Source organism: Phyllobates terribilis, unplaced genomic scaffold (genome assembly GCF_046119375.1).
Source record: "Phyllobates terribilis strain yellow unplaced genomic scaffold, ASM4611937v1 Scaffold_10__3_contigs__length_209671492, whole genome shotgun sequence".
NCBI lineage: Eukaryota > Metazoa > Chordata > Amphibia > Anura > Dendrobatidae > Phyllobates > Phyllobates terribilis.
In genome coordinates, this window is record NW_027362770.1 from 133418911 (window position 1) to 133446058 (window position 27148).

The window sequence follows — 27148 nt, forward strand, 5'->3', positions numbered from 1 at the left end:
CAAGACACATCGCTGGAATCAGGGTCTCTTCCTCTACATTATAGTGGTCTCAGATTAAATAGCAAAAACCTGCTGAGGGATTCCCTTTAAAAAAAATAAATACTCATTTTATCCTGCCTTGTTGGCCATGGAGGCTCACCACTGTGGGCCAGTGATTGGTTGAACAGTCAATTAAGGTGACCAGAAGGTAGAGAAAAAAATGAGGGGACCTGGGACACGCCATAAAGGGAGCTGTGGTGGACTCACTAAGGAGAGTGTCATTTTTATTTATAACACTGCATTTGTAAAAAAAAACAAAAAAATTGGACAAAAAAAAAAAAAAAAAAGGTTATGCGTTATCATTGCATCCAATCCCTTTTGGGATCGGTCAGCAAATACACATGATGTTATGAGTTCATATCATGAGACCCTTGGTCAGTACAAGGAGCTCAGACATGTGAATGCAGCCTTATACATACCTATGGAGAATCGTGAGATCTCAGGCAGCAAAAGTCTCCACGTATGTGTTACAGGCACATTCACCAGTACAACTATTTTGTGTTGCTTCACTGCTAATGGTCTTGATTAAAAACTTCCTACTAAGGATCAAAGTGGCCATAAGACATTACATAATATTTAGTATCTTGCCTTGCACGACCAGTTGCTTCTACATGGTTGTGACGATTGACAGGTACAGACCAACCACAGCCTTCATCTTCTGCTGAGGTCATTGGCAAATCAATAATCGTGCTTGTTCCCCCCGGAGTTAAGGGGGTATTCCCATCTCAATACCTTCAATTAGAAATGTAGTATAGTTCTTCTGATTCGCTATGTCGCTTACCCCATGTGCAGGTATTGCAGTAGCTTAGATATTCATTGTTACAACCTCTAGCAACTAGCTAACTGCCACTATATGAGTGGTCGTAACCATGGATACCCGAGCTACTGCAATGCCCTGTACATGGGGTAAGCGACATAGCGAATCAGAAGAACTATACTACATTTCTAATTGGAGGTATTTGCTAATATTATTATTATACCTACTACATATTGGTATAGGATCTTGGAAATTGGAATACCCCAATAAAGAGGTCAGCTTAACGCTGCATTCATACAAGCATGGCTGCTCCGTGCATCATGAACCTTGGCACAGGCACACAGGTGAGCGAATCAGGCCCAAAATGGGAATTAGCTCAGGTTGCTGTCAAGCTAGGAGTCAGCATCTCTTCTTCTATCTCTGTACGTCAAGAGCAGCCCATAAGACTAGGACTCATGGCTTTAACCCTTAATATGGCGGCACAGCAGCAGAGACGGCAACCAAGTTGCAACTAACTGAACTCCAACACAAAAGTCTTCATGAAACTTTTAGGCTTGCGATACCCTTACTGTTTTGCGTCTGCAGCTCCTATGCAGAGCAATGTGTCACCACTGGAGCGCTGGTGTGCTCTGTGGAGAGCAATGCGATCAGCAGTCCGAAATTGGACATGTCCAATCAATATCTCCCCCAACGATCAATCACCTGGTGCCCCCATATCAGTGTCAATATTGGTGGTTCAACTGACATTAGCCTAATGTGTATCGAGGCCTTTGACTAGCACACATTTGGTAAATTAGAAAACAGTAGTGAATAGATAAGACATATGAATGTAGTTTTGTAGCAGGTTGCCATGGAGATGCATCGCTCTGCCTAGGAGCTGCAGCCACAAAACGGTAGGAGGTATTTAATCATGACCATTTGCATTGAAGCGATACAAACTGGTTGGGAAAGCGGAAAATGTCTTAATGGGTTTTAGGAGCATTTTACAGATTGCCGTGATCAGTTTAGATCATTGGCATCTTAAAGGGATAACTGTCAGGATCCACATCACATCACCCACAAAAATTACGATGTGTCTTAAGTATTCACCATGACAATTGGTGAAAAAGCCGCCATAGCCAAGAACACAGAACAACGATGACACCTGCAGGCTACAAATGGAAATGCAACCACAATTCTCTGAAGAAACTTAATTGAAAATCTCCTCCTCTCCTTTTACAGAACTAAAAAAAAAAATAAAATAAATAATGGATTCTCTGCCCCCATTTTCTTTTGCTGCAATATAATTTATCATATAGTAAATGCCTACCCCTCAAAAAACAAAACCCAAAAAACTGCTGCTAGAACAGAACAAATCATACCAGCAAGTTTCCTATACATTTTTAGCCATGGTGGTCTCCTAGGTTTACATGCGTGTTTCATACCTAGTTTGCCTTTACGTCCAGTGTTTAGGGGATCACAGAGAGACCACCAGAAGAGCGTTCTCACAAGTCACTGCCTCGTAGGCACAAATGTCCACAAACCTCCCAGAACAAGTGCATTAAGCAGCTTGTCCTCTGCACTTTGGTCTCCAGGTGGAAAGGACCATGCCTCCATTGACATGTTCCTCTGCCGGAACCAAGAGACGCGGGGTCTAAGGGGCAGCAGGTACCACCGGTCCCAGGTCGAGCTCCACATGATGAGCCAGCCACACGGCCTCGGAGCTGGACTCGTTGTCTTCTGTCGGTCGGATGGGGGTGGGCTGGTTTCTGAAGTCGTGCTTCAGCTTAAAGCTGACGATCACCTTTCCTTTTTCTTGCAGAGGAGTCACCTTGATGAACACCCCGACTTTGTTAGCCTTCCTGAAGGCGACAACACTGGAGTAGAGAGGAAAAGTATTAGAAAATTGGCCTACCCACTGTCTGCAACGCTGGAGTCTAACAACAGAAACTGGGGCAATGGCAGGAACTAGCACCGGCCCACGGAGGGCGATTAATACTCAGTCGTTTTATAACTATTGCAGCTTATAGCTGAAAGTTTAAAGGGACGGTTAACTTGTTTTTATATAGTATGGCTGGGAAGGCACTTGTCCCCCAATAAAAAAAGGATATCTTTTTGTAGAGATCCGATGTGGCCTTCCTGAGAAATCTAGTATAGAAACCATAAGCGAATTAGTCTGGTAGTGTACTGGGGGCGTGGTAACCAGAGTATCATGAAACGCCCCCCCCAGAGCACTTCCAGCCTGATTTGCATATCGTTTCTATGCTAGATTTCTTATGACTGCAACACCAGATCTCTACAAATAAGGTATCATTTTAATTGGGGGACAAGCGCCTATGCAGACATGCCACTACTGCCATATGTGGAAACATCCTGAGGTTCCCTTTAAAGAAGATGGCTACAAATCCCTACAAAGTGAAAGACATCATTTTCATGATCTCAGTCAGTCCCAGATGTCCAACCTTGACCAATAAAAAGAGGATGGCATATCCTAGTGACAAGAGGAGACTTACTCTGGGTCATCCTGGAAATTCTGTGGTTCCGCCAGTTCGTCGTATTCGGCAGTAGCATCTTTCCCAGCGAGAACTAGCTCCTTTGTTGGTACGACCACCTGTAATAAAGGTAATTATTAGGATCTTCAGAATATCTGGAAACACAAAGCTGAAAGGGGCAGAGCTAGTTCATGCGCAATGTGCACAATGACAGTGCGCTCTCACGCTGGCTAAGTAATGAGCCGGCAACAGAGCGCACTGTCAGTGTGAGTTGTAAAGAATACTAGGCATGCAAAGACAAGCGCCGCTACCGCAATTGACATCACTTGTGGGGGCGGTGCTGGTCTCTGCACACTGGATATTTGGATTTAGGATGAAAATTAAGTTGGATTTCGTACCAACCAATTAAGGGAATATTGTTATTTTCAGGAGGTTTTCTAGTAAAAGGTACACGAGAGGTACCAGGCGTTACCTTGGCAGTGCTGTTAATATCATAGGGATCTCCATCTTCGCAGGGCATTAGCGTCAGATGGGTCAGGTTCTCCACGGGGTTAGTCAGGGTCAGCAGTACTTGGCTCTCCTGCAGCAAAAAAGAATAAGGATTCCCATCATAATAATGCACAAAGAAGGGGGCTGGATAGTGACCATAAATGTCTTACCCAGCACTGTACTTACACGAGGCACCCCGATGATTTAACTGTTTATTAGCAATTTTCAATGTGAAGGGGGGTGTCGCTTACCCCATGTGTAGGGCCATTGCAGTAGCTTAGGTACCCATGGCTACGACCACTCATATAGCGATAGTTAGTGGTCGTAACCATGGACATTAAGCAACTGCAATGCCCTACATATGAGGAAAGAAACATAGCAAATCAGAAGAACTATACTAAATTTCTAATTGTAGGTATATGCTAATATTATTATTACATCTACTACATATTGGGATAGGATACCCCTTTAAAACTTTGATGAATCAGGGGCCTAAGTTTTTTAATTTTTTTTTAACATAAGGATAAATTTTGACTCTCACCTTCATGTGACGTAGATTGGGAATGGACATAATTCTTACTTCTGGGACATAACTCCTGCAACAAAACACAAAAGGACCCAGTCACAATGTGCAAGTGTCCGACCATTCCCCATGTTATACGATGGAGGTGACGGCTCGGAGGCTTCATTTTATAGGAAAATAATGGAGCTGCAAGAGATCAAACCTGGGCCTGCAATATAGATCATTAGTACAAGAAACTTACACAGCGACCAGCTGGATCTTGAACTTTATAGAGGTCGGGTTAAACTCCGGCTTACTCAGATTATGTTCACATTTCTGTAAAAAGAAAAGACTTGATTTTAAAAAAAAAAAAAAAACACACACAATAGGTTGTAAGCCTATACTATACCCACCCAGGGTGTATATAAGCCTATACTATACCCACCCAGGGTGTATATAAGCCTATACTATACCCACCCAGGGTGTATATAAGCCTATACTATACCCACCCAGGGTGTATATAAGCCTATACTATACCCACCCAGGGTGTATATAAGCCTATACTATACCCACCCAGGGTGTATATAAGCCTATACTATACCCACCCAGGGTGTATATAAGCCTATACTATACCCACCCAGGGTGTATATAAGCCTATACTATACCCACCCAGGGTGCATATAAGCCTATACTATACCCACCCAGGGTGCATATAAGCCTATACTATACCCACCCAGGGTGTATATAAGCCTATACTATACCCACCCAGGGTGCATATAAGCCTATACTATACCCACCCAGGGTGCATATAAGCCTATACTATACCCACCCAGGGTGCATATAAGCCTATACTATACCCACCCAGGGTGTATATAAGCCTATACTATACCCACCCAGGGTGTATATAAGCCTATACTATACCCACCCAGGGTGTATATAAGCCTATACTATACCCACCCAGGGTGTATATAAGCCTATACTATACCTACCCAGGGTGTATATAAGCCTATACTATACCCACCCAGGGTGTATATAAGCCTATACTATACCCACCCAGGGTGTATATAAGACAACTAGATGGTGGCCTGATTCTAATGCATCGGGTAATCTAGAATATGTATACGGCTGACCGGGCGCGACTAAGCAGCGAAGCAGTGTTTAAATGGGTTGTGCAGTACTTTTAATTAACTTCACAATGTATCCCCTCGGTGCCCCTAATGAATTTTGTCATTACGTCATGCTGTCAATCCTGCTTGTGACAACATCGCTGACGACGCACAGCCAGCACGTAATTCTCCCGCCTGCAGCCGGATCTTGCTTCCGTTTACATCACGACTATTTGCGGCTGCAGCCAGGGGTCTGCTGTTCCGCGCACCACAGTGAATGACGGGCTCTGGGCGGGGTTATCCCTCATCGTGTCACATCCAGCATCCACCGCGCGGTCTGTCAATGTATGCTTGTGCGGTGAATGCTGGGTGTGACACGATGGGGGATAACCCCGGCCACAGCCCATCACTCACCGTGGAACGAGAAACAGGAGACCCCTTGGCTGCAGGTGCAAATAGTCGTGACATAAGCGGAAGCAAGAGCCAGCTGCAGCCGGGGGTCACATGGTGCCTGTCCGCGGTGACCCGAGTATAAGCCGAGACCCCTAATTTTACAACAAAAAACTGGGAAAATGTATTGACTTGAGTATAAGCCTAGGGTGGGAAATGCAGCAGCTACTGTTAAATTTCCATATGCTGGTATGTATGGCTCCATCATTCCCCTCATTCTGGCTTGTATGGCCTCCTCATTCTGGTTTTGTATGGCCTCCTCATTCTGGTTTTGTATGGCCTCCTCATTCTGGTTTTGTATGGCCTCCTCATTCTGGTTTTGTATGGCCTCCTCATTCTGGTTTTGTATGGCCTCCTCATTCTGGTTTTGTATGGCCTCCTCATTCTGGTTTTGTATGGCCTCCTCATTCTGGTTTTGTATGGCCTCCTCATTCTGGTTTTGTATGGCCTCCTCATTCTGGTTTTGTATGGCCTCCTCATCCTGGTTTTGTATGGCCTCCTCATCCTGGTTTTGTATGGCCTCCTCATCCTGGTTTTGTATGGCCTCCTCATCCTGGTTTTGTATGGCCTCCTCATCCTGGTTTTGTATGGCCTCCTCATCCTGGTTTTGTATGGCCTCCTCATCCTGGTTTTGTATGGCCTCCTCATCCTGGTTTTGTATGGCCTCCTCATCCTGGTTTTGTATGGCCTCCTCATCCTGGTTTTGTATGGCCTCCTCATCCTGGTTTTGTATGGCCTCCTCATCCTGGTTTTGTATGGCCTCCTCATCCTGGTTTTGTATGGCCTCCTCATCCTGGTTTTGTATGGCCTCCTCATCCTGGTTTTGTATGGCCTCCTCATTCTGGTTTTGTATGGCCTCCTCATTCTGGTTTTGTATGGCCTCCTCATTCTGGTTTTGTATGGCCTCCTCATTCTGGTTTTGTATGGCCTCCTCATTCCCCCATCTCCACAGCACAGTTAAAAAAATAAACACTAATCCTCCCCTTCTTTCCTTACATCTGCTCCAGGGCTGTCTGTCCTGTCTATGCTCCAGGGCTGTCTGTCCTGTCTATGCTCCAGGGCTGTCTGTCCTGTCTACAGCAGCTCCTGGCAGGATCGCCAGTCATCTCCCGGCTGCTTCGCCGCTCACCTCCATGCGGCTAGGGCCGCTGATCTCCCGACGGCAAGTGTGAACGGAGGACTGGACAGACAGACGGGATAAGCCAATTATATAGTAGATACTATACCTACCCGGCAGCGGAGGGAGCGCTTGATTAAGAGATGTTTGTGGCGGGGATGAAGCTGGGAGGCGCAAATGGGCTGGAAGTCGGCCTGCAGGAGGCGCTGGTCCAGGGTGGTGACTGCAAATTAGGAAAGGAAGCATTAAAATGGGGAGAGCAGTAGAGCCATCTTTATCTCTGACTTTCCCAATACTAAGTCACAGGTCGATATCTACAAGTGGGACCACCAAGATCCCCAGAAGAGGGATATGAGGTAACGATTGGGCACTCGGGACCCCCGTACTAGTGATCAGTTAAGCAGTTAAGAAAGTGAGCAGTGCGGTCTACATTTGGTTAAAAAAAAAAAAGCTTTGTAAAAGGGTATTACCATCCAATAATCTCTTTATGATGGCTCCTGAGAATTATTCCCCCAGGCAGCAGTTTCTACTGTACATGCACTAGTCACTGCAGGCGTTCTTTACAGTAATAACAGATGTGACGGTTTTAGCCTTCATTTTTTTCCCAGCCAAATACTGTGACCGCTCATTAATGAGGGAATCCTAATCGCTGGCGGGGATATAATGGTTAGCGGGCGTGTTACCTTCTGTTAGGTTGATGGGCCGGGTGTAATAGTCCTCCGGTAGCGGTTCCACCTCCTCCAGCGCCTGTGCAGGTTCGATCTTTATCTCCTTCTGATCTTCTCCTTCTTTCAGTCTGGGAAGAGAAGATGTTCTGCGTCAGCACTAACCCAACGAGAATCAGCTCACCTTGTGAAGACTTAAGGCCCCGTCACACTTAGCGACGCTGCAACAATCCCGACAACGATACGACCTGTCAGGAATCGTTGCTGCGTCGCTATGTGGTCGCTGGTGAGCTGTCAAACAGGCAGGCTCACCAACGATCAGGGGAGCAGCGACATCGTGGAAAGAATCTTTCCACGATGTCCTGCTCCTGGTTACCAGCCTGCTGAAGCAGGAGCAGGCTGGTAACCATGGTAAACAGCGGGTTACTAGGGGCACACACACTCCTAGTAACCCGTTGTTTATCATGGTTACCACTCTGCTACGGTGAGCGGGAGGTTACCTCTCACTTTAGCAGGCTCGTAACACTGATAAACATCGGGTTACTAGGTGCGCGTGTGCCCCTAGTAACCCGATGTTTACCATGGTTACCAGCCTGATCGCTGCTCCCGCTGGTCACACACAGCGATGTGTGATGACCAGCGGGAGAGCAACGACAAAAAAAAAATGGTCCAGGACACTTTGCAGCGATCAGCGACCTCACAACAGGGGCCTGATCGCTGCAAAGTGTCACACATAGTGACATCGCTGGTGAGGTCGCTGTTGCGTCACCAAAACCGTGACTCAGCAGCGATCTCGCTATGTGAGACGGGGGCTTTACTGGGGAGCTCGTATTTCTATATATATAACAAGTGGAGCTGCAGTGTAAAGCACAGGGGGAAAAAAAAGCACCAAAAAGCTGCTAATAAAAGAGAAAAATTTCAGGCTATTAGAAGCTGTCAAGAAAATGCAGCTAAGCTGCCTGTATACAGTATATCAGGTGTCTCCGTTGGGTTCCTTTATTGGACATCTTTGATTGATGGCCAATGTACTTACGTGAGTCCAGCCAGAGGGGTAATAGGGACCCCGGGTCTCTGACGCTGTAGTCTTGTACCTCGGCCATACTTGTCCTGTGGAAAATTCAAACTTTTGTTCAGAGCAAAAAAATGATATAACAATCAGGGCAAAAAGAAAAAAAAGCAATAACCCGTGTATGACATAATTAGTGGTCATGGGGTGCGGACCGCCGGAGATGATGGATGGAGAGTACTAATGAACAGGAGGCCGGGGACTTACCGCTACATGAATAGTATGTTGCTGGAGGATATCCCAATATTAACCATGAAAGCAACCAGGGCAAAAACAAAAGAGCGACATCAGATTACACAGAACGTCAGTACATCCATAATATGCCAAGTTAGGGTTTAACCCTGCCTAAAATGGACCCCCGGGGTATATGCTCCTTGCACAGAGTGCATAATGAGTTTGTCTGCAGGTTAGAATCATTCTGGATTTACTGGAATAATACCAACTAGCACAAACAGAGCTGCAGTGTAAAGCATGGTGGAAACCATGCCTAAGATAGAAGGTGCAATTCAAAGAAAACAATACTTTTGGGCTGCTATCTTCAAAATGCCAGTACAATATGCAATGCAGCCTTATTAAGTGCTGTCGATATTTTGTTTAGAGCTCCTGTAGAGGTGTCCTCCTTAAAGTAGGGGGGGTTGTGGGGAACTTGTGCTCCCCTTTGGTGATTAAGTCCTCCCCCACCCCTGAGCTTTTCTCTCAGGTCCTAGATGCTTTTACAGCACAAAAATACTGTTCCTGGGAATGCACACCAGGCCGTCCACTGCAGTACAGCGTCCAGAGCAGCTCTATGGCTAAAGTAAGGGGTCCTGAACACAAGACCCCCCTCTGCCACGCACATGCCCTAATGATGCAACCTCAAGAATACAATAGTTAATGCATGTTCTTCTTTCTTTGCATCCACACAATGAATAAGAATCACTATATAATGCAACGCCTCTGAGGCCCTGCTCTAGGAATCCTCTTCAATCAGCATTTTGCCAGCACTATAGGTGCTGAGTCTTCCCAGCATGAATTGCTCAATGGCCTCTCTCTTCTGCAGCCTCTCTCTCTGCTCCTGCTTTCCTGTCTGTCAAAGACTCACCCGACTTTCTGTACGCCCTCTCGGCATTTTTGCCGCTAGAGACGGGTTATACTTGAGAGAAGGAAGGATGATCGTTCGGAGATAATGATGTTGCTCTTTTATATAAAGCGATTGAAACATTTTCTATTTATCACATTATCTATCAAGTGGTGGATTAAGAAACGTGGTACTTACAGAAAAAGCGAGGGGCATGTAGTTCCTGCGCCGCACCAGCTTCTTGCGGTCGCGCTCGATCTTCTCTTTCTGTGCGAGCTGCTGATAATACTCCAACAGCTTGTTAATCTTCAGAAAGAAAAGGACATTTTAGGACAAATGGAGAACATACAACGTCCAGAGATAAGACGTCATCCGAAACATTCAGGTGACCTTTCCTGATCACGTCTAACTCAAAGTATATCAGAAATATCTTGTAACCCTGTGCTTAAAGTGAATCTATCAGCACGTTTTTTGCTACCTCATCTGAGAAAAGCATAACGTAGGCAGAGAGAAGCTGAATCTAGCGATGCATCACTTAGATTACTGGATGCAGCCGTTCTCACACAATCAGAGCTTTTAGATTTAGCACTGCAGCAGAGCTGAGGAAGCTAACCCCACCCACTCCAGGCTCTGTATGTACAATGTCCGACTAGCATGTGTCACAGCAATGATAAGCTCCTGGTACTAAAACAATCATTGTAAGCAAACCAAACCTCAGAGCTTGATAAGAGAGGCATCACTGAAATCTGTGTTTTAACCCCTACAGCATGCTGTCTTCAGATTATATAGCAAAAACCTGCTGACAGATTCCCTTTAAATCAAACGTGAACAGGACGGCAGTCCAGCCTCAGGGGGCAGAAGGTGTAATGATTTTGCAATTCTAATTCAGCACCCCTGATAACAGCCTAAACTTAAAACTGCTACATCTGTGCACCAAATTATTTTCCAAAATAATCCGTGGTTTAAATAGTTGAGATTGTGCTGCAGTCCTATGTAATGCCACACAGAACAATGTAACGTCAGAGTGCACAGATGTAGCAGATTTGAGTTTGTGCTACAGTCCTAAGAGTCATTGCAGTGGCGTCTGTTTTTTGTTTGCAGCCAATTCATTATTCTATTTGCCCCTTTTTGAAGTATGTTTTATATGCGCTTGAATGTTCTGTTTTCTTTTTTCCTTTTTGTGGGCGAAGTTTAGTGATTCCAGATGTTTTCACCTGATCCATCAATTGCAACATTTTAAAAGGATCCAAAATATGACGCGATCCCCCGCTGGTCCTCCCCGGAGTGATCTTTTGTCCTTACATCAAAAATTTGCATTTTTGGCAACTTTTTGGAAAAGTTGAGGCTTTTTACTCAAAGTCACAAAAATTAGAAGCAACAAGAAAAAAAAAAAAAAAAATTTTTTTTTAACTTTGCAACAAATTCATGAACAACGTGCGCAATTTTGAATAATTTGGGGCAATAAATGTCAGCAAATACAACAAGACAAAAAAAAATAACTAGAAATGATAAATCGAGGTGATAGTGTGCACAGATGTAGTTGGACAGCAGTACAAGCTAAACTCTGCTACATCTGTGCTTTCTAGGATTTTAGAATACCTGTGCTTTTACTTAGGACTGTTGCAGAAACTCACCTCTGTTACATCTGTGCCCTTCAAGCTCTTTTATCTGTAGCTTTGCATAGGACTGACGTAAAACCTACTCTATTCCAATGCACAGAATAAACAGTTGACCGGTTAAGCTCTGCTGCATATTTCTATTTGCACAATGTCATGTGTATGTCTCTCATAGATAACCTGTTAAATGCTGCTGTCAATCTCTGACAGCAGCATGTCATATGTGCGCCTGAGTGTATGCATACACGTGACAGCGTTCTTGAAGCGTGAAGCGGGTGGGGTTCTGCAACCGCTACAATCCCAATTACACATGGCCTTGTGGGGAGCAGACAGATCTCCATTAGTCTCCGCGTCTCCCATAACTCACCCTCTGGTTGTGTGGGTTCTCAGGCTCCTGCCATCCACCGCTCGCTGCAAAAGAGAAGCAAAAGCTTTTACAAAGAGGATTCATAACCGGTGAGAAAGGGAAGAATGAAGGGCAGATAAGCGCTAATCAAGAGCTTGTAAATTCCTGATATTCTGTCCCTAGATGGTCCACACCAATCTTATCTCCATGTGGCCTCTACATGGGGAGTAAGACTGCCCCGAGTGATTGATCCGATGTCTCTCCCACCAGAGGCACAAAGAAAAAGATGGAAGTGACGCAGTCTGTTGACTTGAGGCGACCACATACGCTGAGGAGCAGAGAAAGACTGGGCTCCTGACCTGCGCGGAACTCACTGAGTGACAGGATACCGCTCAGTGAGCTCAGCTGCCCGCTAGCTGTGGAGAGTCATTCTCCTCAGCGTGTGTGGCCGCTTCCCTCACGCCAGGTGAGTATAATGATTTTTTTTATTTTAATTCTTATTTTTACACTTTTTGGAGGCAGCAGAATACTACTCTCAACATTGTCCCTTGCTCGCACTGATCGCAGCGCCAGCAGGGAACAATTAACAGATTCCTTCAGCACCTGGGAACAGCGCTAACTGTACCGCTGATTCCCAGGCGCTGGTACGTGTCACACTGATGACACAGTGTGTGGATGTCTATCAGATACTGTGCATGCAACGTTGGATAGATGCACAATACTGGGTGTCACACTGCGGAGAGGAGCTGCCCAGTTGTTCTTAAAGGGTGTCATTGGCCAAGTTCAGAGTTCCTGTCTAGTAGGGAGAAGTAGCTTTCAGCTGAATGATTGGCAGACACCTACCGAATGTGTGTGTGTGTGGGGGGGCTTTGGACCATGTAGCATACTCACCCACTGACTTGTCGGCCATGCCAACATCTCTGGAGGTCCAGCGGCAAAAGCCACAAGCGAGGTAATAGGCTTTCTTCATGGTGGTCCTGGCCGGGTCATCAGGGAGAGGAGCTGGAATGCTGGTGGCCCGGGTGGAGAGAGTGTGCATACAGCACGGGCAGTCAAAGCAATTCGCGCACCTGCACAGGAGCACACAGAACAGGTCACCATCGATAATCCATCATCAAGTAATTAAAAGGGATAAGCCGCGATTACCGGAGACCCCTGTTAATCTGCCAACAATGCCCAGGAGAAATCCCTACAACCACACTAACATGCCCAGATACAAACCATGGAAATCAGAAGTGCTGCAGTATAAAATATGGGTTTCAAAACCTCATCATAGTCAACATCAGATCTCTGATTACTGCCAGTGAATGAAACTTTTTATATCCTGAAAAACCAAAGAAATGAGCCGGAGCAGAAGCATGTTCACACTGTGGCCGCCTAACAGACAAAACCTAAGATAGGAACAAAATGAGCATATACCCTGCTGTAAGTAAATCGTATTAGTACATGTAAGTAACATAGGGAACTTAGTAAACACTGTTTTTGATTTAAAAAAAAAAAAAAAAAAGCGTAAAAACCATCCCACCACGACATGGTGTACCCAAATTAGGACAGTCCTATAATGTCTCTAGTATTAACACCTTACCAAAGTAGATGCTCTTATACTCCAGTTCATTTCTTTGGTTTTGCTGCAGTTTCTTGTACTTTGTACACACAGGGGCTTGGCTCACCTGTTTGAGCTAAGCCTTTCATTTATATAGCTTCCCATGGCTGGGTACCTGAACAGTCGGCCTCGCTTCTGCTCTGCCCTTATCTACATTGAGGTCGGCTGACACAAGGTGAGGTTTTAATACTAGAGGTTAGGACCATCCCGATTGGGTCACCTTGTTGTGGTGGGATGGCTTTTACGCTTTTTTGATCAAAAACTGTGTTTACTAAGTACCCTATATTATTTATATGCACCTGTGTGACAAGCCTATGATCAGGACAGGACTTCAGGTCCTAGACTTGGACAAGAAGGTTTCCATTCACTTGCAGCAATATTTATTACAGAAAAAATGTGTTAGATGCATGTCCATCGTGGTATAACCACCGGAGAGGCCATTAAGGTGCTGGGGTGTGCACGCGTCTTCTTGTGCAAAGTGGCTTCGGAGAGAAGTGGCAGTTATTTCAGAGGCAGTTAGTCAGGGCAGGAGTCAGGTAACAAACACTTTGACCACTTACTCTCCTTAAACTATGTTTCTGTTAGCTCTCACTTTTTCCTCTATAGTCCTCCACTTTCTAATAACCCCTCAAATCCCTACACCAAGTAAGAAACTCATCATCTCTCCCTCTATCCTCCCCATTCATCTCACCTCCTCCTCCAAATTATTCCTCAACATTCAATCCTGGATCTCCAAACACAGACAGCCATCTCATGCTCTCTCTTGCTCCCACCTGCTAACACTTTCTCTGCTCCTCCTCACTGCAGGAGATATCTCCAAATCCTGGTCCTCCTCGCCATATCCCCACAGTTACTTCTACCTCCTATCCACGACCTTCCTCAAACTGTCGCAACCCTTCTAACCTCATACCCATCCAACTAATACCCACCTCCTCAGCTATACTAACAGGAGCTCTATGGAACGCTCGCTCTGTCTGCAACAAACTTTCCTTCATCCACGATCTTTTCATTACAAACAAACTCTCCTTCCTCGCCATCACCGAAACCTGGCTCACCCCCTCTGACACAGCCTCCCCAGCTGCCCTTTCATATGGTGGATTCCACCTTTCCCACACCCCCCGCCCCAATGGCAAACATGGTGGAGGCGTAGGTTTCCTCCTATCAGAACTCTGCGCTTTCACCAAAATCCCACTGCCACCATCCGTTACACTCCCCTCTTTTGAGGTGCACTGTGTGCGCATCTATTCCCCCTCCAACCTCCAACTGGCCGTCGTTTACCGACCCCCAGGGCAAGCCACCACCTTCTTAGACCATTTCACTACCTGGCTGCTTCACTTCCTTTCCACTGACATCCCCACTATCATAATGGGTGACTTCAACATCCCCATTGACACTCCCCACTCGTCTGTCTCTAAGCTCCTATCCCTCACTTCCTCCTTTGGACTCACTCAATGGTCTTCCACACCCACCCACAAAGATGGCCACACACTGGACCTCATCTTCACCCGCCTCTGTTCCCTATCTAACCTCTCTAACTCACCACTCCCTCTCTCTGACCATAACCTCCTCACATTCTCTACCCTCTCCTCTCCGGGTGCACAATCCCCACTCCACAAACTCACACACCCTCGCAGAAATCTCAAACACCTTGACCTACACTCTCTCTCTGAATCCCTCCTTCCTCTCAGACATAAATTCCTTGCACGATGCAGACGTTGCTGCTGCTTCATATAACACCACAATAGCTGCAGCTCTAGACTCGATCGCCCCTCTCACACACACCACACCTCGCACATTCAACAGGCAACCCTGGCACACTAAACTTACCAAAGAACTGCGCCGGGCCTCCAAGGTTGCGGAGCGGAGATGGAAAAGGTCTCACTCCATCGAGCACTTCATCGCATTCAAGCAATCCCTCACTAATTTCAAGTCCGCACTCACTACAGCAAAACAAACCTACTTCTCATCTCTCATATCCTCCCTATCTCACAACCCTAAACAGCTATTTAACACTTTCAACTCTCTCCTTCGTCCCCCAGCACCTCCTCCCTCTTCTCTCATCTCAGCCGACGACTTTGCCTCATTCTTCAAACAGAAGATTGACACCATCAGACAAAACTTTGGCCTAAAGTCCACACAACCCCTCCTCATATCTACTCAACCCTCCTCCTCCAAACCCCACTTCTCCACCATTACAGAAGGTCAAGTCTCCTCTTTACTCTCCAAATCACACCTCACCACCTGCGAACTTGACCCAATCCCATCCCACCTCATCACTAACCTCACCTCAGTCTTCATCCCAACCCTAACCCACCTCTTCAATCTATCACTAACAACCGGAGTCTTCCCCTCATGTTTCAAACATGCCGCAATCACACCCATCCTCAAAAAGCCCTCCCTTGACCCTTCCTCTCTGACCAGCTACCGCCCCATATCACTCCTCCCCTTTGCCTCAAAACTTCTAGAACAACATGTCCACCTTGAACTGTCCTCCCACCTCTCCTCCTGCTCCCTCTTCGACCGTCTACAATCTGGCTTCCGACCGCATCACTCGACTGAAACTGCCCTGACCAAAGTCACCAACGACCTACTAAATGCCAAATCCAAGCGACACTACTCTGTCCTCCTCCTTCTGGACCTGTCATCTGCCTTTGACACAGTGGACCATTCCCTCTTACTCCAGATTCTCTCATCTCTTGGCATCACGGACTCTATCTTGGATCTCCTCATACTTAACAGACAGGACATTCAGCGTCTCCCACTCACGCACCACCTCCTCATCTCGCCCCCTATCTATCGGTGTCCCCCAAGGTTCAGTTCTAGGACCTCTGCTCTTCTCCATCTACACCTTCGGCCTGGGACAGCTCATAGAGTCTCACGGCTTTCAGTATCACCTCTATGCTGACGACACACAGATCTACCTCTCTGGACCCGATATCTCCTCCCTACTAACCAGAATCCCACAATGTCTGTCCGCCATCTCATCCTTCTTCTCCGACAGGTTTCTAAAACTCAACATGGATAAAACAGAGTTCATCATCTTTCCACCCTCTCATTCACATCCCCCATCCGACCTATCCATCAACGTCAATGGCTGTTCACTCTCCCCAGTCCCACAAGCTCGCTGCCTTGGGGTAACCCTGGACTCTGATCTCTCCTTCAAGCCACATATTCAAGCCCTTTCCACCTCCTGCCGACTCCAACTCAAAAACATCTCCCGGATCCGTGCATTCCTCAGCAAAGACTCTGCAAAAACACTAGTGCATGCCCTCATCATATCCCGCCTCGACTACTGCAACCTCCTGCTCCGTGGCATCCCTTCCAACACTCTTGCACCTCTCCAATCTATCCTAAACTCTGCTGCTCGACTAATCCACCTGTCCCCCCGCTATTCCCCGGCCTCTCCTCTCTGTCAATCCCTTCACTGGCTCCCTATTGCCCAGAGAATTCAGTTCAAAACTCTAACCATGGCATACAAAGCCATCCACAACCTGTCTCCCCCATACATCTGTGACCTAGTCTCCCGGTACTTACCTGCACGCAACCTCCGATCCTCACAAGATCTCCTGCTCTACTCCCCTCTTATCTCCTCCTCCCACAATCGTATACAAGATTTCTCCCGTGCTTCCCCCCTACTCTGGAACTCTCTACCCCAACATATCAGACTCTCGCCGACCGTGGAAACCTTCAAAAGGAACCTGAAGACCCACCTCTTCCGTCAAGCCTACAACCTGCAGTAAACACCACTGCACGACCAGCTCTACCCTCACCTACTGTATCCTCACCCATCCCTTGTAGACTGTGAGCCCTCGCGGGCAGGGTCCTCGCTCCTCCTGTACCAGTCGCTGACTCGTTTTGTTAAGATTATGTAAATGCTTTTGTTATGTATATCCCTATCACATGTAAAGCGCCATGGAATAAATGGCGCTATAATAATAAATAATAATAATAATAATTAAGGTCTTGTGAAATGTGGATCCTGACATATTATCAAAAGAAACACTGCCAGGAGAAACAGATCAAATACAGAGAGTGCGAGGATCAGAGACAAAGCCTCCGAGAAGTTACGCGACGCCGGCTGTGCGGGCTACACCCCATAATTATACATAGGAGGAAAAAGAGGGATTTTTGGTACTCACCGTAAAATCTCTTTCTTGGAGCCTTCATTGGAGGACACAGGACCATGGGTGTATGCTGTTGTCGCTAGGAGGTTGACACTAGGCCAAGAAAGAAAATAGCTCCTCCTCCGCAGTAAGCACCCACCTACAGGCACCAAGCTTATCAGATAGTGGCTAAAGCAGTAGGAGTAACATAAAATAATTAACTATGCAATGCCCAACGGGGCACAACCGTGGAAACTAAATTAGATGCCCAACAGGGCCAACTGGACATATGCCCAAAATCAGGGAGGGTGAAGTGTCCCCCAATGAAGGCTCCAAGAAAGATTTTACGGTGACTACCAAAAATCCCTCTTTCTTTATCGCTTCATTAGGGGACACAGGACCATGGGACGTCCAAAAGCAGTCCCTAGGGTGGGAGAACAAAAGATAGTCACAGATTAGGTCAGACTGCTGGCAACCGCCGCCTGCAGAACCTTCCGTCCAAGACTGGCATCAGCCGAGGAATAAGTGTGGACTTTGTAAAACCTTGAAAAGGTGAGGAGTGAAGACCAGGTTGCGGCCTTACAGATCTGAGAAGCTGAAGCCTGATGGCGAAAAGCCCAAGAGGCCCCCACCGCCCGGAAGAAGTGAGCCCTTACCCCCGGAGGGGGAGGTTTGTCCGAGACGCGATATGCCTCCAAAATGGTCGAACTTTTCCAACGGGCGATGGTTGACTTGGAAGCAGGAAAGCCCCTGCGACGCCCCTCAGGGATGACAAACAGGGCGTCCGAACGCCGGAGGGAAGCCGTTCTAGAAAGGTACACACGCAGAGCTCTGACCAGGTCCAGTTTGTGCAGGGATATCTCCCGTGGGTGCACTGGGGCTGGACAGAAGGAAGGCAAGACAATGTCCTCATTGATGTGGAAAGAGGTGACTACTTTCGGCAAAAAGGAAGGCACCGACCTGAGCACTACCATGTCTTGATGGAAGACCAGAAAGGGTGACAGACATGAAAGGGCTGCGAGCTCTGCAACCCTCCTAATAGAGGTAACGGCCACCAGAAAAGCCACCTTCCAGGAGAGAAGAGAGGCTGAGATGTCTTGAATGGGTTCAAACAGGGGCTGTTGGAGGACGCTTAGGACCATATTAAGGTTCCATGGATCCACCGGGAGGCGATAAGGCGGCGCCAGGTGAGCCACCCCTTGTAGAAACGTCTTGACCTGAGGGCGGAAAGCCAAGTTACGTTGGAATAAAATGGACAAGGCCGAACTTGGCCTCTGAGAGTGTTTAGAGAGAGTCCCGCTTCCAGACCAGACTGAAGAAAGGCCAAAATGACCGGTAACGAAAAGGACATGGGAGTTGCAGATCTTTCTCGCAGTGATGAAAAAAGGCTCTCCAGGTTCTGTGGTATATGCGCGAGGTTGCGGGTTTTCTGGCACTAATTAGGGTTTGGATGACGTTGTCTGAAAAACCCGCCTTCCTCAATACTGCGGCCTCAACGGCCATGTCATTAAATTCAGAGAACGAGAACTCTGATGAAGAATAGGCCCCTGAGAGAGGAGGTCCGGACGGTCCGGCAGTCTACAGGGGGAGTAGACGAGCAGGTTTACTAGATCTGCGTACCAGACGCGTCTGGGCCAATCCGGGGCTACTAGAATTACCGGTACTCCTTCTGTCTTGCTCTTTTTGACGACTCGAGGGATCAATGGTAGAGGGGGAAAAAGATATGGCAGCAGGAACTGAGACCATGATATGACTAGCGCGACTTGAGCAATCGCAAGGGGATCGTGGGACCGGGCTACAAAGGATGGAACCTTGTGGTTTAACCGAGAAGCCATGAGGTCGACGTCCGGCGTGCCCCATCGTAAGCAAATCGGATGGAACACCTCGGGATGGAGAGACCATTCTCCTGAGGCAAGGCCCTGTCGACTGAGGAAGTTGGCTGCCCAATTGTCGACCCCCGGAATGTGGACTGCCGAGATTGCCGGAACTGTGTACTCGGCCCAAACTAGCACTCTTGCCACCTCTTTCAAGACGGACTTGCTGCGCGTTCCTCCCTGACGGTTTATGTACGCCACAGCCGTGGCATTATCCGATCGTACATGGACCGGGAACCCTGCAAGAATATCCTGCCAGTGACGCAACGCCAGGTAGATCTCCCTTATCTCCAAGATATTGATCGGTAGGGATACTTCGTGGGGACTCCACTGGCCCTGCACCGTGTGGTGAACGAAGACTCTCCCCCCCCCCCCCCCCCAACCAATGAGGCTGGCATCGGTCGTGACCACCTGCCAGCGAAGCGGTAGGAATTACCATCCTAGGTCTGAAGGAAGAGGGGCGAGTACACCATGTTAATGACCTTCTCACATGAAGAGGTAACCTGATGCATCGATCTAGAGACGACGGGTTCTTGTCCCATGCTGACAGAAGGGCCAGTTGAAGAGGCCGGGTACGGAACTGGGCAAACGGCACTGCTTCCATAGCTGCCACCATTTTTCCCAAGACACTCATGCATAGGTGTAGAGAGTGTGGACTTGGGTCGGAAAGAAGGTGGATCCCCCGGTGGAGAGGGTTTATCTTTTTCCCTCGGGAGAAGGACCCGGGCATGGGTAGTGTCGAACTGCATCCCTAGAAAGTTTACGTGTTGAGATGGGACCAGGGAGGATTTGTCTGTGTTGATCAGCCAGCCTAACCGAGAGAGTGTGTTCAAGGTGATCTGGAGATTGTGGAGACAGTCCCTGAAAGTGGGACCCTTGCTCAATAGGTCGTCGAGGTAGGGGATAATTACAATCCCCCTGGCTCGTAGAATGGCCATGACCGTCGCCATTACCTTCGTGAAAACCCTGGGGCGGAGGCAAGCCCGAAGGGGAGAGAAGTGAACTGATAGTGTGCGTTCTGGAAGGCAAATCGAGGAACTTCTGATGTGGTGCGCAGATTGGGATGTGAAGATACGCATCCTGAATGTCCACTGAACATAGATATTCCTGGGCTTCCATCGAGACGATTACCAACTTGAGGACTCCATTCTGAAGTGCCGGATGCGTACCTGTCGGTTTAGTTGTTTGAGGTCCAGGACCGGACGTAGTGAGCCGTCCTTTTTTGGAACAACAAAAAGATTGAGAGTAAAAAACAGAAAACCTTTCCTGAAGGGGGACTGGAACTATGACTCCTAAGCGCAGAAAGGAGGTGATGGCCTGAAGGAAACCGGGAAGCAGAGATGGATGCGGGGGGCGGGACCTGAGAAATCGTGTTCCTGGCATGGCGTTGAATTCGATCTTGTAGCCGGAGATCACAATCTCCTTGACCCAGGGGTCTTCTATTGCCGAGACCCAAGAGTCTCGGAACAGAAGTAGACGGCCGCCCACCCTGGGAGAAGTCCCAGGTGGGAGTGACCCGTCATGCTGAGGAAAATCTGTTGGATCGTGATCGGGATCCAGAGGGCTTAGAAGAGCGACCCTATGGGCGCCAGTTGGGAGTAGGCCTAAAGGTAGGCTTACGTCTCTCTCGCTGTGCTGGGGTACGGTCCTGTTGAGAGGAGGGGCCCGGTTGAGAAAACGGACGAAAGGAAAGGAACTGAAGGGAAAGTCTCCTAGGAAAGGGGCGTTTAGGTCTCGGCTGGGGAAGGGAGGTGCTCTTGCCCCCCAGGGGCATCAGAAATGATCTGGCCTAACTTAGACCCAAACAGCCTGGAGCCTTGAAAAGGGAGATTTGTTAGTGATTTTTTGGAGGCCGGGTCGGCATTCCAAGCCTTCAGCCAAAGAATTCTACATATAGCAATGATATTGCTCAACAGGCATCGGCGTCAAGGGACGCCGTGAGCAGATATTTTCCTGCGTGGGCGATCTGATCCGCTAGGTCAGCCAGATCGTCCGGGGAAGTCCCCGTTAGGATGCCCTGCCTAAACTGTTTGGCCCATGCGGAGACTGCCTTTCATACCCAAGTTGAGGCGAAGGAAGGACATAGAGAGGTGCCAGCAGCCTCAAAGGCTGACTTAGCCAAGGCCTCAACCTGTCTATCAGTAGTGTCCTTGAGGGAGGAACCGTCTGGAAGAGACAGCACCGTCTTGGCCGAGAGACAGGAGGATCCACAGAAGGAGACTCCGTCCATTTGCTGACAAGATCGTGGTTAAAAAGGGTATAGCATGTCTAACAGTTTCTTTCCAGTGAAGTGCTTTTCTGGATGCTCCCACTGTTTCTGAAGGACACCATCAAATTCTGTATGATTAGAAAAGGTGCGAGCCGGGCGCTTGATTCTCTTGAAGGAAATGGAGTAGTCCTGAGAAGGGCTCTCGTCCTCTTTAATATGAAGGATCTGATTAACGGCCGATATAAGGCTGTCAACCATGTCGTGGATTTTAGAATATTGGTCCGTGTCGGATCCAGAGTCAGAATCTGATGCCGAGTCAGATCCCAGGGCGACCTCTGGGGAAGAGCACAGGCGTAGTATGTGACTGTGTGAGCGGGACGGACAGAAAGCTCCCTGGGCTTGGGCATATGTGCCTAACCAGGAATACTGCAGAGGAGGGAGCCAATGGGCAGGAAAGGTGTGTGTTGTGCCAGGGCAGGACCTACCCGGTCTGGGAATATCCACGGTTCATTATCCCCCTTGGAAACTCCGGAGCTGAGGCTGAAGGGAGCCGCTGTAGGAGGTGTGGTGCTGAAGCTGGCAGGCAGAGCCAGGAACAGAGAAAAGCGTAGAGGGGCGGGGCAGGAGCAGAGCGTGCTGTCCTGAGTGACTTGGGGGAGCCGAGGCTCTGATAGGTGGAAAAAATGGGGGCGGGCTTAGGAAACCAATCGCTGATAGGTCCCCGGGAGAAATGTGGGCGTGCCGGACGCATCACAACGCTCGTTGGCCCCAATTGGCCGATTGCCGGAGGGGGCGTATACCCGCCGGTAAAAAGAACGCCCCACCCGAGACGCCCCCCGAACGGAGGAAGCGCCGGCAGATTTGCCGCGCAAAAAAAAGAAGGAGGGGGGAGAGGGGGTGGACGCCATGTTGCGGGGGATGCCATGAAGATGTGAGGAGAGGGGGCGTGGCCAGGGAAGCGCTGCTGTAAGTAAGCTGTTGTTGTCCATGTCTAGTGTTCTGGCCTGGGGGGCAGCAGCTGTAAGGCAGCAGGAGTGGTAGGGATTATACTTTTGTTTGAGGTCCCGATATCTCTTCTTCCTCTCCCCCTCTGAGGATGGTCACAGGAGGTCCTCCGTGGATAGGGGGGATCCTGGCTCTTCCTCCTTCCCGCACTGACCGGTGCAGGAGACGGTGTCGACCCCAGAATCTGGGGGAAGGTCACCGCAGTGACCACCGTCTCCCTCCCAGGCCGCTCCGAGGAGGGGGCTGGGGTGGGAAATAGGCAAGGACTGGCCACCAAGAATCACCCTGAGACACCCGAAGGTGACAGGGGATAGGTCCTGCCCAGCGGGTCCGAGAGTGGGCGATGTGGGGAATGCCACACTAGTCTCTCGGTCGCTTGAGAATGGGGATAACAGGGGACGCAGTGTTCCCTGTTAACCCTGAAGAGCTGTATCTGAAAAATAAAGAACAAAGATTAATAAAACACAACAGGATTGGATCTGTTGGGATCCAGGTCTACCTCCTACAGACACTAAGCTTAAACTGATGAGCTTGATACCTGTTGGCGGGTGTATACTGCGGAGGAGGAGCTTTTTCTTTTTTGGCCTAGTGTCAACCTCCTAGCGACAACAGCATACACCCATGGTCCTGTGTCCCCCAATGAAGAGATAAAGAAAAGGAAAGCAAGCACAATGGAAAGAGGGGCAAAATCAAAATACAAGATTGTGGGGCAGAACAACGGACCTGTTCTTCTTCAGCTTGGCCTCAGCCGACGGCATATTCTCTAAGCAGCTGGGACAATAGTGAGAGTCCACCTGTAGGAAAGAAAGGAAACATGAATGGCGAGTAGAGCAAAGACCCATTATATGTCCTATAGATCCAGTTCCACTCCCTCCTGCCACCCTTATTTTGATTGCGGGAAAAGGGGTTTTAAAAGGTCATAAAGTATTGATGACCTATCCATTATATAAGTCATCAACATTAAAGAGGTTGACCACAACTCGGACAACCTCTTCTCAATCCATATGTTTTCCCCTATAATCACCTCCGATGCCGTACCAGCGGTGTCAGCACTTATTCTCCTGGGGCTTGTGTGACATTGTTATGTCACGTGATCTCTGTGGCCAGTTAGCGGGGGCTTCACTCTCTCCTCCTTCAAACAGCTGGAACTGTCCTTTCACATTCTCCAGATGTAGATTACATCCGTAGGAGAGGAGTGTGAAGCCAGCACTGATTGGCTGCAGGGATCGCATGACAATGTCACGCAATCCCCGGGAAAGTCGGTGCTGACACTTCAGGAACGGTGAGACGGCACTGGAGTATAGGGTTGTTTATTTTACTGGGGGAGGGGGGGACATACGAATTCAGAAGGGCTTGTCTGAAGAGTGGACAACCCCTTTAAAATCATGGCCACCGAAGCAATTAACAGCTGATCAGTTCTGGGTGTCTGACTCCTGCCGATCAGATATTGATGATGTTATGACAGGACAAACCCCTAAATATGGACGTATTCCAGCCCACACAAGTTACCAATCGTCCTTCTTCGGATAGTGGGATCAGTGGGGGTACAACCAAATCACAAAAGCAGTCAGTGAGATCCCCCGTTCTTCTCATATCTGACCCACACCACTTAGCAGTTCTCATGTCTCCAGCAAGTAGGTGATAACATCTTTAGGTTGGAATCCCCCTTTATAGGAAGCATCTGCCCCAAAAGGGGTCACCGTGCTGGACCAGAGGGTGATCAAATGGATGAGTGACTGCCATGTTTCTATTTTAGCTTTATCAGTACCTGTGTGCACTTTTATTCTTTTAACCCCTTTCCACCCCGGACAATTTTAATTTTTGCGCTCTTCAAAAGCTATAACTTCTTTTTCATTTTCCAGCCCCGTACCGATAGGAGGGCTTGATTTTTAAGGGACAAGTTGGAGGCACTTAGACGACTTTTTATCGATGCACTTTTTGGGGTATAAATGACGTCTTGATTTTTTTTTAATTGCAATTTGTGTTTTTATTTTTCTAAAAGGTGCGAAAACCCCAAAAATATTTATCCATTAAAAAAAAAAAAAAAAAAGTCTAACTATTTTTTTTTTTTTTTTTTTATTCCCCATATGGCGCTTGAAGCTGTGATTGTTTTATGGCTTATACTTTACACCACAGGAGTACAAAGATGTCAGCGATGGGCGCGGTCCTCAGTTGTTCCTCCTGGAAACGTATGAGACCATTTCACACTGAGCCTCATCCTTCCCCTTGTCAATAGGGGGCGCGTGGATGAAGGAAGCGATAACATCCTGCTAATAACACAGTCATACATCTCCTGGAGGAATAACAGAGGGTCAGCGCCGCACCGACTGGCAAAATGGTAGAGAAATGCTATATTGATAACTGATCTAAATGTGGAGTCACTTTTACGACAGCACTGCATTCATGCCTGGACAAGACTAGGCCTCAGACCACGGCCTTTCCTATAGGTGTAGCCTGGAACAGGTGCTGCATCATCCCAGCAGATGTGACAGGCAGCCATCCAATCAGCGCTCAGACCGTTCCGACAAACAACCAATCACAGCGCGCAGCTCAAAACCCAGCCCCTTATAAAGTGACTGACATCTGAAAATAGCCAATCAAATAGAGGATAGAGAGATTCCTGCTACCCCATTGGACGGAAGCGGTAAGCACTGTGTATAATGATGCCGGATTAATAAAGGCGGCTGACGGCGGAGTTACCTCGTGAGAGACGCATTCTAGAGAGCGGAGCTCGCTGCAGTACCGGCAGAAGTACAGCTGAGATAACGGAGCGCGGATTTCATTCTCGCCGTGAACCAAGTACAAGACTCTCTCCAGCTGCAGCAGAGACGCCATTTTCCGAAGTGCCCCGCCCTCCAGGTCACGTAACCAGGGTGGGTCCGGCTGCTGACACCATCTCTGTGACGTAACACATCTAGGTCACGTGATATCGGTTAGCGAATTCCCCCCCCCCCCTTCCGTTTTGATTGTCAATGTCAAAACTTTATTAACAAGTATATGAACAAGGGCATGTTGTGATGGAGCCGTCTGCTTTGCTCTTCTAAACTTATTTATTTGACCGCAGTGGCAGGTTACAGACCAGGGCTCAAACGTCTACAATGTGCTGGGCAATTTTGTAAAAAAAAAAAAAAAATTCTTTACATACAGACCCTCATTAATGAATATAGACCCTCATCAAGACTCCTTTCTTACATACTCCAGGTTAGATTTAATAAAATAGACCCCTAAAGTACAGTAATTCAACCCAGACATAGAAAGTTATACAGACACTATAGGGTAATGCCAGCAGAGACCCCGCCCAGACCCCCTAAAGTAATACTTTTTGGGTCAGGTCGGGGGTCCGTAATACAGACCCAGACCTGACCCCCTAAAGTAATACAGACCCCCGATATGACCCCCTAAAGTAATACTGACCCCCAACCTGACCCAAAAAGTAATACAGACTCAGACCTGACCCAAAAAGTAATACAGACCCCCGACCTGACCCAAAAAGTGATACAGACCCAAGACCTGACCCCTTAAAGTAATACAGACCCCCCCCACCTGACCCCCCTAAAGTAATACAGACCCCCAACCTGACCCCCTAAAGTAATACAGACCCCCAACCTGACCCCCTAAAGTAATACAGACCCAGACCTGACCCCCTAAAGTAATACAGACCCAGACCTGACCCCCTAAAGTAATAAAGACGCCCGATCTGACCCCCTAAAGTAATACAGACCCCCGACCTGAACCCTTAAAGTAATAGAGACCCTCGACCTGACCCCTAAAGTAATACCGACCCTCGACCTGACCCCTAAAGTAATACAGACCTTCGACCTGAACCCCTAAAGTAATAAAGACCCAAGAGCCGACCCCCTAAAGTGATACAGACCCCCGACCTGAACCCCTAAAATAATACAGGCCCCCTAAAGTAATGCAGACCCCCTAAAATAATACAAACTTCCTAAAGTAATACAGACCCCCGACCTGAACCTGTAAAGTAATGCAGACCCAAGACCAAACCCCCTAAAGTAATACAGACCCCCTATAATAATACAGACTCTGACCTGACCCCCCTAAAGAAATACAGACCCAAGGCCAGACCGCTTAAAATAATCCAGAGCAGACCTCCTTAAGTAATACGGACTCTAGACCCCAGACCAGACTCCCTAAAGGAGATCTGTGCAAACTGAAGCCCGAGGGCCAAATGCGGCCCTTTGGCTGTCCTGTCCTGCTTGCTGGACCAGGGTAGACCTGCCCAGTGTCAGCTCCCGCCTACACCACAGAGCCTGTGAGTCTGATAGAGCAGCAGGTGTAATGATGTCACTACATTGCACCACCTGCTCACCTGCTGTACTGAGATACACTACATATTCCAGAGCAGCAGGGGAACGGGGCTAGGTTAGCAGTTTTATTTTTTAAAATTGTCAGTAGTTGTGGGAAACTGTGGGAACATCATACTGCATGGGGGGCTGTGAGGGCATGTCAGGGAAATATTGAGGAATATGCAAGATATATCTACAGTGTCTCACTGCAAATTATCACCCACAGCCAAAATAGCTTACACAAACAAATGCCAGCCGAGAAGTGTTAAAACTTAGTTAAAATGTGAGCATCTTGTCCCTGGCAGACGCAGGGGGTAATTAGTGGCAGGATTGCAATAATTTGCGTGTAACTGTTGGAGCTTGCTT

The 27148-nt window shown here is 48.0% G+C and overlaps 1 protein-coding gene across 2 annotated transcripts; it reads right to left on the minus strand.

The window, feature by feature from the left end:
- Positions 1-910: 910 nt before the first annotated feature.
- On the minus strand, positions 911-25400 carry DCTN4 (dynactin subunit 4). 2 transcript variants are annotated; one of them, XM_073649808.1, is made up of 14 exons: positions 25176-25400; positions 23199-23269; positions 12573-12751; positions 11703-11746; positions 9918-10025; positions 8870-8890; positions 8630-8703; positions 7615-7727; positions 7045-7154; positions 4521-4594; positions 4298-4352; positions 3740-3847; positions 3289-3386; positions 911-2652 (listed from the first exon to the last, which is right to left on the minus strand). In XM_073649808.1, exons 1-14 carry the CDS (start codon positions 25308-25310, stop codon positions 2430-2432), a joined length of 1413 nt encoding a protein of 470 aa, XP_073505909.1. In that variant the 5' UTR covers positions 25311-25400; the 3' UTR covers positions 911-2429. The 2 variants fall into 2 exon arrangements, with proteins under 2 accessions (XP_073505909.1, XP_073505910.1); XM_073649809.1 differs by lacking the exon at positions 8870-8890 and having other exon boundaries at positions 912-2652.
- Positions 25401-27148: the final 1748 nt, after the last annotated feature.

Bases quoted from the DNA above. Each gene is read 5' to 3' on its own strand.
- DCTN4 (XM_073649808.1), bottom strand. From the start codon at position 25,310: ATGGCGTCTCTGCTGCAGCTGGAGAGAGTCTTGTACTTGGTTCACGGC. The intron at 3,848-4,297 runs GTGAGAGTCAAA...TTTTTGCTGCAG, and splicing joins CCAATCTACGTCACATGAAG to GAGAGCCAAGTACTGCTGAC. The intron at 3,387-3,739 runs GTAACGCCTGGT...CCTTTATTACAG, and splicing joins ATATTAACAGCACTGCCAAG to GTGGTCGTACCAACAAAGGA.